General features: G+C 43.6%; 1 protein-coding gene across 2 annotated transcripts in view; it reads right to left on the minus strand.

The window, feature by feature from the left end:
* The window catches only part of PARPBP (PARP1 binding protein), a 196636-nt gene that overhangs the window by 7768 nt on the left and 176682 nt on the right, over nucleotides 1-12186 (minus strand). For both annotated transcript variants that reach the window (XM_086919200.1, XM_086919193.1), the window contains exons 9-10: nucleotides 8494-8575; nucleotides 1066-1231 (exon numbers count right to left, since the gene is read on the minus strand). In XM_086919200.1, the coding sequence (XP_086775326.1) occupies nucleotides 1066-1231; nucleotides 8494-8575 (248 nt within the window). The remainder of the gene's footprint in view (nucleotides 1-1065; nucleotides 1232-8493; nucleotides 8576-12186) is intronic.

Below are 12186 nucleotides of genomic sequence, written 5' to 3' on the forward strand. Positions count from 1 at the left end.
ACACCAAATGCAAAGTTTATGACTTTACAATATTTATTCCAATAAGTAGCAACACCTAAAAGGACAACTTCATTAATTAACACGTACTCAAAACAATACTAGCTCCATCTTCTTCTCATTCATTGTATTAATGGTAACATATGGAATCTCATTTGTAAGGTTGTTCATGGTATTTGTAACTGCATTTGTCGCATCAAGGGTGAAGTCATGGGCATTGTGTCTGTTGTGAGAGTTGTTCTCATGGCTGTTGTGCTAGTTACTGAATCCGGAGCTTTATTAGGCTTTGTTAACCATAACTTCACTCCAATTGTCGTTTAAGGTTTGTAAGTGAATTTCGGTTTTTCTTTTTTAAACATAAGTGAAGGTGTTCTAATCAAAATCAACTATAACATTTATTTATTTGTAGTTTTTGTTTTGAGTGAAAATAATAGATCTATACATCCCTATCTATCTGTCAATGGGAGTCGTCACAATTCACAAAACGGTGTATTTTCATGATCGAGGAGGAAGGACAAGTTGGGCAACTTCGCCATTTTCAAACAATTATGCGGATAAATTCACGGTAGAAAGAATGTTTAGCTGCAATGATGGCACAGTTCACATGATCAACTAAGCCACTGTACAAAGTATTGTCGGGTGGGCGACGGGAATCGTGGATCTGAACTTCAGATCTACGTGTGAAAGCAGCCACATTGAGAAGAATCTGTGCCGTGTCCACACAAATCAAACCAGCAGAAAACGCACTAACGTGCAAAAACGTCCACCAAATATGTTGTACAGTGTGTGAGAAATGTATCGAGCGCCCAGACTTTAAAATACCATCATGATGTATTATTTCATCAAGCCACGTTTGAACAGGAGGCCCTGAATGGCCCAGTGAAACTCGTGTGTCTTTACACTACCCCCACTGTTTGAGAGACTGTGTGGGTTGCGGATATATGTGAGATACATTGCAGTGCATCTGCAGTTCTGCTGCATATACACCAAAGGGTACAGGTCTCAGGCCATCTCCAGCAGGGCACAGAAAAAAGTCTCAGTGAGAAGGCGGCTAGTAGGTCTTAATACCTGAGAGCGGCTCATCGTCGAAGCACAGCACAGAAACCAGCTTTGGTGCAGGGTGGACACATGTTGGTACTTGGCTCATGCTAGGGAAGTTCTGTAGCTTTCGGTGCAGCCCTTGGTCATCCTTGTATGTGCAGGCAAACTGCGAGCGGATCAAAGTCTGCTTCAACTACAAACAAAAAAGAACACAAATCATCAACTGATGGAACAGAGGGAAACGCCGCCAGTGCCAGGAAAGGAGGTCTGAATACCTTTGCTTTCTAGCATCTGAAAGGTAAGCATGAATGGGTAAAGTTAGTTCCGAGCAGCATGATCGAAAAGGTTTACTAAAATAATCTCACAGTAAAAATGTAAACATCAGTTGCTTTAAACCACCAACAGATTCCGTAATACTATTTGAAATGCAGCATTATTATTTGCTATCAATCAGACTTACCACAGGTTCTGCAGAGAAGGAAGGGCACTTAAAACAAGGTGGGGAGCGTGGAGTATGGCGTTTGGACTGCGGGTCCGAGAGGAGGCGGACGATGTACTCGCAGCCCTCACCAATACTTCAAGTGCAGTTTCAGGAGAGAACAGTTGTACGAGGGACCTCAGATTTGCATATGCAGCTGTTTTAAAGTTCATTTAAATGCATAGTTAATTAAAACCGTTGGACCGATCGGTGAAACGAGTGCATTCATTAAATAATAATAATAATAAGGGTGGCTTATAAAGCGCTTGGTTACGCAGAAGCGTGTCCCCGCGCTACAACTGAAGAACACTGTGCGAGGTTTGCAGACCAGTGATCAGTTATCTGGAGAACAGGTATGTTTTTAGATTCTTGCGGAAGCTGGATTCAGTTGAATCAAGGCGGAGATGGAGAGGGAGGGAATTCCAGCTTTTTACTGCCAGATAGCGGAAGGAGCGTCCGCCCATACGGGCCCTTCTGACTCTAGGAACCTGGAGTAGGCCCCCATATGAGGAGCGCAGATCGCGTGCTGGTGTATACCTTGTCACTAAGTTCTGGAGTGGGATAGGTGATTTTTTAGCCAGGATGCGGTGACAGGTACAGAGGGCTTTGAATTCCACTCTGCTTTTTACTGGCAGCCAGTGGAGGGTTTTGAGAGCGGCTTTGGTGTCTGATCGTTTAGGGATTTTTAGGATGAGACGGGCTGCCGCGTTCTGTATTACCTGAAGGCGATTCATAGCTTTGCAGGTGGTACCCAGGTAAAGTAGGTTGCCATAGTCTAGGCGTGATGTCACAAGGGCATGTACCAGTGTTCTCCGTGCTGACATGGGAAGGAGGTCAAGGACCTTCCTTATGGTTTTTAAGATGCTAAAACAGACACCTGCAACTCGGTCTATTTGGGGTCCAAAAGATAGGTCAGCGTCGAGCCATACACCAAGGTTTTTAACTCCCTGGCTGGGTATGGGAGCCTCACCCAGGCATGGAGGCCACCACGCCGATGACCAAGCAGATGGGTTCCTCCCCACCACGAGCACCTCCGTCTTGTTGCCGTTTAATTTAAGGCAGTTGGTGGACATCCAGGTTGCAAGTTCTTGCATGCAATCCCTGAAATTGTCCATCGCAAGACCGGGTGCACGCGATAGGGAGATAGCCAGCTGCGTGTCATCGGCGTATGACACGATGCTCAATCCGTGACTCACGGCAATTGAAGCCACTGGAGAGACATAGAGATTAAACAAGGTTGGGCTCAGGGACGAACCCTGAGGAACGTCCTTTCCCAAACCTATGTCTCTCGAGTAGTGGTCGCCTTGGCGAACCTGGAAGCTTCTCCCTGTCAGGAAGGATTGTAGCCATTGGAGTGCAGCTTCGGATATTCCACCGTTATTCAGACACTGTAGCAAGTTGTCGTGCGCTACAGTGTCGAATGCTGCACTCAGGTCCAATAGGATGAGGGCCATGGTATGTCCCTCATCCACCCCCTGACGTAGGGTCTCTACTGCTGTTAGGAGTGCGGACTCTGTAGAGTGGCGGGGGCGGAATCCGAATTGGGTGTCGTGCAATAAGGCAGCCTTTTCCACGAAGTCCATTAGCTGTATATTGACCGTTTTTTCAGCCACCTTGGCCAGGTAGGGAAGGAGTGAAATTGGGCGGAGGTTGTCAAGTTTCTCAAAACTGATGGTAGGTTTCTTGCTGAGGGGTAGAACAACCGCCTTTTTCCAATCCCTAGGTACTGTCTTGGTGCTAAAAGATACATCGAGCAGATGTCTGATGTATGGTTCTAGTACCCTTAGACTATCTGTCAGGCGTGTGGGTGTGGTTGGGTCTCGAGGGGAGCCCGACTTCACCGACCTACAGATTTTTAAAAGATCGTCCGTGGGAGGGGTAACGAAGTTGGTAAGTCTTGGTTTATCTCCCCACTCCCTTGGGCTTTCAACAAACTCTGCCCCGGTTTTGGGCTGCGTAGGGAATGCTGAGTATATTTTTGTTATTTTTTCTGAAAAAAAGTCTGCGATTTTGTCACACAATTCTGGCGAGCAGTCATCAGGGACAAAAGCTGAATTTCCGCTTGAAAGAGTTTTATAGAGTGAGAACAGCTCTTTCGTCGAGTTACCAGCCTCACTGATCCTAGACGTAAAATATGCTGTTTTCGTCTTTCTGATTAGTCCATGGTAGGTTCGTCTCTCGGTTAGGTACTTAGTTCTGGTTTCTTCAGAGAAACTCTTGCGCCATTCTCTTTCGGTTCTTTTCAGTGCGGTTTTCTGGACTCTTAGTTCAGCGTTGAACCATGGGGCGGTTTTGTGTACGCGGCCCCCAGATTTGGTTTTTAGCAAAGGGGCTGTGCAGTCTAGTGCCTCATTAATGCGTATGCAGAGGTTCGCATTGGCCGTGTCCGCATCCTCCCCCCCTGGGCTTCCTCCTTTCGTCAATTCTTCACAGAATTTGGACTGAGAGAAAGTTGCCCATTTCCGTTTGAGGTGGTGCATGACTGATGGCTGTGGGGGTCTGCTTCCGGGGATTCGTATGGAAAAAGGGACCAGATAGTGGTCCTACCAAGGAATGGGAATAGGGGTCATAGCTTCCACTTCCCCCCAGTTGACAAATATGGGGTCCAGCAGATGACCCAGTTAAACACAGTAAAATACCGACAGAAGCTTGATCAAAGTAAAGAAAACTCTAAAGCGTAGACAGCCGCAATAGGATATCTTATAGCCTTTTAAAAGTTCATGCTCTGCACCTTTATCCATGAGCTTTTGACAGATCGAGGTCAATGCTGATGGCACAAGATAGCGTGTGCTGCGTAGAGAAAACTGTAAAATATAACTGCCGCGTGAGCTCTTGACAATTAGGGGTCGGTGCGGAAGCTTCAAACCAAAAGAATCAGGACAGGGCCAGTATAACGTCAGGGCCTTTGGTCCTTAAGAGTACCTACCACTTGTCCCGCTGAAAAATGATTGATCAATTCAAAGTGCATAAAGTGCCTGTACCTATCTGTGCATCAAGATGCAATAAAATACCAGGGCAAACACTGGTCTTGAGCTAAAAGATCAAGATTTCATGCTTGGCCTGGAAGGATTTACAGCTTCTGAATTTCTATTCAACCCCTGCCAGATATTTCACCAATCTGCAATTTAGCGTGTGTCAGAAGGACCAAAACAGGCTAGAACTCTCTCCCTACAATGACGTAGCCCTCTGACGCTAAACGCTGGTTTTAATGTTTTTTTCAGTCCTCCAAAGTTGATTTGCATATGCAGATTTGGTGAACTATAGTTTCAGGGTCTTGGCCGCATTTTCGGCATGTGTCTGTGCGGTCAGTACGATTCGAAGCGGAAGATGTAGAAGCGATGGAAGACAGCCCAGAGGGTATTTCAAATGTATTTTAATGTGTGCATTGATGCCTGGGCCCAGGTATTGGTGAGGTGCTCGGCTTTTGTAGGTAGGGTGACCAACCGCCCGTAAATTAAACGGACCGTCCGTAATTGGGACCTAACGTCCGTTGTCCGTGAGGACAACTTGTACGGACGCCTTTTGTCCGTAATTTTGGGCCTTTCAGGGAACAGAGCTGTTCCCCTGCGAGAGGACTCAGCCCCTGATGGGGCGCCTCGCACTCCTCCTCAGAGCACTAGATAAGCCCCACACCGCCTATTGTCATTCTGTATGCGGCTAATTGCCACATACAGAATGACAATGGCCAGTCAGGGCTGTGAAAGCATGTGTTGGCCTCCTCCATCCTTGGTCTAGGGCAGGGCCTTCTGCCACATGGAAGTGCAAAAACGCCCATGCTGCTGCTACCTGAGAATACAGTTAATCAAACAAAGGTGGTGAAAGAAGTTTAAAAGAATGGGTTATAGTTCTTTCGGAGTCTCATCATTTTAGAACTGACACATTTTCAATATTATATTCAAGGAAGTCTTGGTTGCTGCTTTTTTATTTTATGCAGCTAACAACTATTGACAAAGCCAATAGTTCTGGCTTGTTCTAGGTGTAACGTTGCTGTATTATATATCTTGGTGCAATAAAAATACCAGTCTGGCGGCACATTATACGATGCACAAATCTGTAGCTTAGCTGTTTTAAGCAAAGCCCTTAATTACATCGAACACCCCCTTTGGAGACATCCCCCAGTTTTTTCATCCAACTTCAAGCTCTGCAAACACCATGTCACAGTCGCCTCATGTCCAGGCACTTTGCATCATGCACGACTCATGCCTTTCACTTTTTCAGATTGCCTATGTGCAGGGGCATAGTGAACCCTCTCCCACCCCACCCCTTGCTTTAGGAACTACAGCAAGGGTAGAGTTCTTGATGGGTCTTCTGTCTGCAACTCTGCAGACAAAGGCTCAGCTCATAATTAATGTGAAAAGGTGAGTGAGTAAGGGGTGGGTGGCTGGATGGATGGAAGAGTGAAATGATGGATGGATGAGTGAAAGGGTGGATGATGGGTGAGTGAATGGGTGGATGGATGAGTGAAATGATGGATGGATTGAATTGATAAGTGAAAGGTTGACTGGATGGACGGATGAGTGAAAGCGTGGTTGTAAGGCTGGGTGAGTGAAAGCGTGGGTAGATGGACAAAAGGATGGATAGATGAGTGAAGGAGTAAAAGGGTGGATGGATTAGAGAAAGGATGGATGGATGAGGGATAGGTTCAATGGATGGATCATGAGTGCCTGCTAGACAAACTTTAATACACGCCATAATTACTTCCAGATTGGATTACGGAAATGTCCTATATTTGGGAGCCAGTGCAAAGTGCATGCAGAGGCTGCAACGCATACATAATGCGGCTGCCCGCCTGATTCTGATGCTTCCCAAGAGAGCGTTAGCCAAGAAAGCACTCAAAACACTGCACTGGCTGCCAGTCAAGGAACGTGTGGTATTCAAAGCACTCTGTGTAGGCCATCGAATCTTACAGAGGAAGGGCCCCACGTACTTGCACAATCTGCTTGACCCATACCTCCCTACTCAACAGCTGAGATCAAGTGGGACCGGACTAGTCCAGGTCCCAAAATTCAACAGAGCGAGAATGGGAGGGCGCTCTTTAAGAGTCATGACCTCCACTCAGTGGAACAGACTGCCTCAAAGGTTACGATTCGAAACATCAGAAGCCGCTTTCCGCAAAGAGCTAAAAACCATCCTGTTCCCCAAAGTCTAACTGAGGGACCATGGGCTGCCTAGAATATATGAACACTAGGTCTGTCATTCAGTTCTATCCAGCGCGGGGACACACTAGCTAGTGTAACCAGGCGCTTTATAAGCTTTATATAAATTATAAGCTTTATATAAATGAGTAGATAGATGGGTGAGTGGATGAGTAGATGTATGGGTGGATGGATGGATGGATGGATGGAATGATGGACGGCTAAGTGAAAGGGGGATGAAGACTGAAAGGGAGGATAGGCGGATGGCTGACTGAACGGGTGAATGAGTGGAAGGATAAGTGACTGGGTGGATGAAAGAGTAAGTGAAAAAATGGCTGGATAGGTAAATGGCTGGATGGATGAGTTAATGGATGGATGGGTGAGTGAGTGTACGGATGAATAGAGTGGAAGAGCGGATGGATGGATAATGGGTGGATGAGTAAAAGGGTGGATGGAGGGATGGATGAGTGAAATGATGGATGGAAGGATACGTGATTTATAGGTTTGTAAATGGTTGAATATGGTCATGGATGGGCACACACACGGAAGGACAGAATGAATGGTGAAAGACTGAATAATGGATGAAAGTATGATTACACATTGTAAGCCCATTATCTTAAGCAACATTTTCTATACATTGACTTTCACGTTTATGAGTCATTATCTCTATATAATGTGTGCGTGATGTAACGCACTCCGACACCCTGCCGTACATACGTCGAATGAGAGAAGGTCTATGTGAAGATAAGGGGCACCATTGAAGTGTGGTAGCATGGCCCAACTGGCCAGACCGGGCATGGGGCATCTCCCTGGGAGATGGAAAGGTGGGGTGGGGGCAGTTTTGTTACCACAAAAAGACCTGCACTTTTGCTTAAAGCTGCGCGCATACTGAAAAACCATGAAGTGCACAATTGTCTCAACCTAATACAAATTTACTTTCACTTGTACTTAAGTGGTTGTCTATTCACTTACTTATATACTATGGCGCAACCTCCCCTGATGGGTCTGTAAAACTTACCTTTTGCCCTGAATTTTTACACTCACTGTCCTGAATTTGCACCCATGCCAGTTGGTCACCCTATTTGTAGGTAGCTATTGCTAAACAGGCGAGCCGTCGTTTGGTACAGACCTTTTTGTTGGCCAGTCGAGAGGAACGCTGGATTGTTTTATTTACCATGCTCTTCACTTGGGAGTAACTGCCAATTGAGGCCCAAAACTAATTTAGGCCGAGGGATGCTAGGCTGAGAAAAGGTAACTCAAAGAAGGAAAGTAGTCTCTATGGACATATAGCTGTTTTAGCAATAGGGCTTTTCTCTCACCAGGGGCGGTATATATTTTATGGGATGCTGAACGAAGGCATGACCACTTGCAGGGCACCAGCATCTTGCGGAGTCACTGTAAGGACGTGAAGCTCCTCTGTGATGCCATTATCACAATGTAACAGCGCACAGTTCCAAAAAAATGGACTCAACTGAAATAAGAACTCTTCTCCTGAAAGATCGGCTCCTTTTACAGAACTTTACCAGCGTTGAGTAATACAACCATCCATTATTTTCATTGCACAGAACCTTCAATGAAGAGTACTTTAAAACCTCATCCTTTGCCTAATTTCCCAGGAAGTCAATGTAGAGGGGATTAGCTCAAACATATATCTTACCTTAAGTACCTGTGACCATCGCATACATACTACGTTTGGCTAACCCCGGGACAGAAATGCTATTTTATTTGTTTATAAAACTAATAAAATACTTTGAAATTAAAACAAAAGAAAAAAAAAGCTCAGACTCCCTTTTTCCTCCCACTTTAGTCTCATATTACGCCAAAGATGAAGGACAAATTTACCTTTTCTTTTCTCCCATCCATAGATTTTTGAACACGGTCTCTGAGGGATTTGGGAGAGGAATCATTGGCTTGCTCAGGAGATCTGTAATTAAAGGCAAAAATAGGTATCCACATTAAGTGCATTCACAACACATAATATATCAAAGACATAAGTGTAAAAAAAAGTGGCAACGGCCAAAGGAATCTATTTTACCCAATCCAGTTTGGGATTTTTGATTATATATGTTTTCAAAGCTGTAGCTGATATTAAAATTGCTGCAGCGGTGCCACCCCCAGAGTTTTGTCTTCGTCTGCTTTGTATTGCTAAACTTGTCTTTGTGGGCTTTTAGGATTCTGTACACTTGCCCCTGCAAATAAACGGTAAAGTGCTTCTGCAGTCACCCATATTCATGGTAAAATTGGGGTCCACCTGATGGGTACATTAATATACTTTTAGTACCATATACTATGAACTTACATATACTAGTACATTAAATGCTCCTAGTGGACCACAGCTCTCTGTGCCACCCACTAAAACCAGTCTCAGGCCTGCCAATCTAGCCTGCAGTGCAGTTCTAATCTGCCATTTCAACCTTGCAAAAATCAACACTTTGCCGGGACCAACCCTTTCTTTTTAATACTGATAAGCTACCCATTAGGTAGGCCCGAAAGCTCACAGTGCAGCATGCATACAATGTAAAAAGTGGGACATTTGGGTTTGAGTTTTACATGTCCTTGCAGTGAAAAACTCCCTTTTCACTATGCTATGGCTATCTCCCCCAAAGACTAACACTGGGTTACCCAGTTACATTTAAGAAGTGCGAACGTCCGATTGGGAGCAGACATAGAAACTATGTTTACACTCAAATGAATTGTAATGGCATTTTTCTGCTCAAATAAAATGTGCCTTTTTGCCAGGGTCCTGGGGCACATGACTGAATGGGTCTGCTGTTGTGTATTTTTCCTGGCAGTGAAACAAAGGAAACCTAGGTGTGAAATAAGGTCTTCCTGACAGGATCGCCCTCAATACATTAAAAGAGTCCTGCCTGAAACGCACATACAAAGGAACCCAACATCAGGCCTGCCTTTGTCACCCTGGACAGTAGGGAGCCAGGCAAAGAACTGACTAGAACCTGTTTTGCAGGTAGGTCAGGGAATTGCCACACACAAAGGCTGGCACCAGGTATAAAAGTGGGACCTCCAGAACCTTTCATCAGAACACTCCTGGACCTGTGGAAAAATGAGAAGGTCTGCCCTGTTAGCCTGCCTGCCTAGATCCATGCTACCCAGAGTGACTCCAAGGGTCAGTTGTCTGACCTCCGGTGTCAGCTACAGTGTACAACAAGCCTTCAGACCCATCTCTGCAACTGCCGAGCACCACCTGGACCTGTCTGAGCCCTAATGCAGGCCTTTGTGAGTCTTTTCGATTTCAAATTGTTTGAGATTTTCAATTGCTAACTTATAAAATGAAGAAAAACCAGAAAGGTAGGGGGTTACAAGAACTCAATATAGTAGAGGGGTATGTGTTTACAACAGTTGGCAAAAACAAAAATAGAACATGAACATAACATTGTCTTCTGCTAGATACTGTGAAAGTGGACAACATTTATGTTTCATAAAGCAAGCAGGATCAGTTAACAATAAAAGCAATGGAAAGCAAAAGAAACCATAATTGTGCGGACTAATAACCCCATGAGAAATGAGATGAGAAACATTAGCAAGGAGTCTACCATGAGTAATGGAAGAAAGAAGGATAAGAGGGGCAAGGGGTGTTGGGGGAGAAGAGGGCATTGTCGTGGGAGCAAAACACAGAAGGAGACAGTCAAGCCCATAGGTAAGTGAAAACAAATGAAGAGCATCCTACAAGGAAGATGCATCGTCACTGAATTGATCTAGAAATGCCCCATACATTAGGGGAGAACATAGTGGAGAATTGCATGGGGCACTTATTTATGTGAACTACGAATATACACAACCCACACCCACCATGAAGGAAAAGAAATATGGGGTGGTCAATTGTGAATCAATGAGAATCTGATTGACTGCAAAGGTAAGTAGCAGCTCAAGGAGTTCATATTCTGTTCTTGTGAGTTTGGGAGGGGCCAGGGATGCTGATGGACCTAATATAACTGCGATTAAATCGGAGAATGAATCGCTGAAAGATGCTGGATAGACATCCCCCACTATCTTCTAATAAGATTGTAGCAATCTACAACAAAAAAAACCTATGACTGAAATCTCTGGTTTTCTTGTTACAATTCCAACACAGATCTGAGTCGCGAAGGTTACGCTTGGCTTATCTACTTGGTGTTCAGAGTGCCAGATGCATGGTAAAGAATCGTGTTTGCGTAACAGAAGAGATAATTGTATGTCTTAGTGTCTTAGAAGAAATGTTAGCCCATGTTTCCTAGTCTGAAGGTGTTCTGTTTCCTAGTCTGAAGGTGTTCTACAAAGGTTAGTAAAGTGTTTATTCCATTTTTTTTAATTCAAATCTTTTTTATTGAAGAAAGAACATAATAAGAACCGAAAGATAAATACAAAAAGCATAGTACAAAAATTACATATAATACGTACGGGTATGGCTGACACTGAATTAGCTTGACAAATTATGTATAAAATAACATTGTAAAGATGTACATTTATAGCATTATACCGGTATGTAACACTTACAACGCAACTTTTACGGCGCATTCCGTTACAACGCAGATTTTACAATGCAGGATCCATTACATCGGATGCCATTACAACGCATGGCATTACATAGCAGATGCTATTACAACGCATACCATTACATCGTAAGTATTGGTAAGTATATAATTTTTTTTATTTTATTTAATATTATATAATTGATTTAATTATTATTAATTATAAAAAAAATATTTATTTATGTTTTTAAATATTATAAATTAAATATATTTAAGTAATTTTTTAAATAAGTATGAGAATAGGAGTATATGTTTTGGGGTACTGAGGTATATGTTTTGGGGTGTTTGGGTATTTTTAGGTTTTAGGGCAGGGTTTGGGTTTTGGGGTACAGGGGTCTTTTTAGGTTTTAGGGCAGGGTTTGGGTTTTGGGGTACAGGGGTGTTTTTAGGTTTTAGGGCAGGGTTTGGGTTTTTGGGGTACAGGGGTGTTTTTAGGTTTTAGGGCAGGGTTTGGGTTACAGGGGTGTTTTTAGGTTTTTGGGCAGGGTTTGGGTTTTGGGGTACAGGGGTGTTTTTAGGTTTTAGGGCAGGGTTTGGGTTTTGGGGTACAGGGGTGTTTTTAGGTTTTAGGGCAGGGTTTGGGTTTTGGGGTACAGGGGTGTTTTAGGGTAGGGTTTGGGTTACAGGGGTGTTTTTAGGTTTTATGGCAGGGTTTGGGTTTTTGGGGTACAGGGGTGTTTTTAGGTTTTAGGACAGGGTTTGGGTTTTGGGGTACAGGGGTGTTTTTAGGTTTTAGGGCAGGGTTTGGGTTTTGGGGTACAGGGGTGTTTTTAGGTTTTAGGGCAGGGTTTGGGTTTTGGGGTACAGGGGTGTTTTAGGGTTCAGGGGTAGGTTTGTGTTTAGGGATAATTAAATTATATTTACCATTTTTAAATTAATTAAAATATATTTAATAAATTAAATTAATTAAAATATACTTAATAAATTAAATTAATTATTTTACATTAATTAAATTAAATTAAATAAATTATTAATATTAATTTAATTTAATTTCAATTTTAAAAATATG

This window comes from Lissotriton vulgaris, chromosome 1_1, assembly GCF_964263255.1.
Source record: "Lissotriton vulgaris chromosome 1_1, aLisVul1.2, whole genome shotgun sequence".
Taxonomy (NCBI): Eukaryota; Metazoa; Chordata; class Amphibia; order Caudata; family Salamandridae; genus Lissotriton; species Lissotriton vulgaris.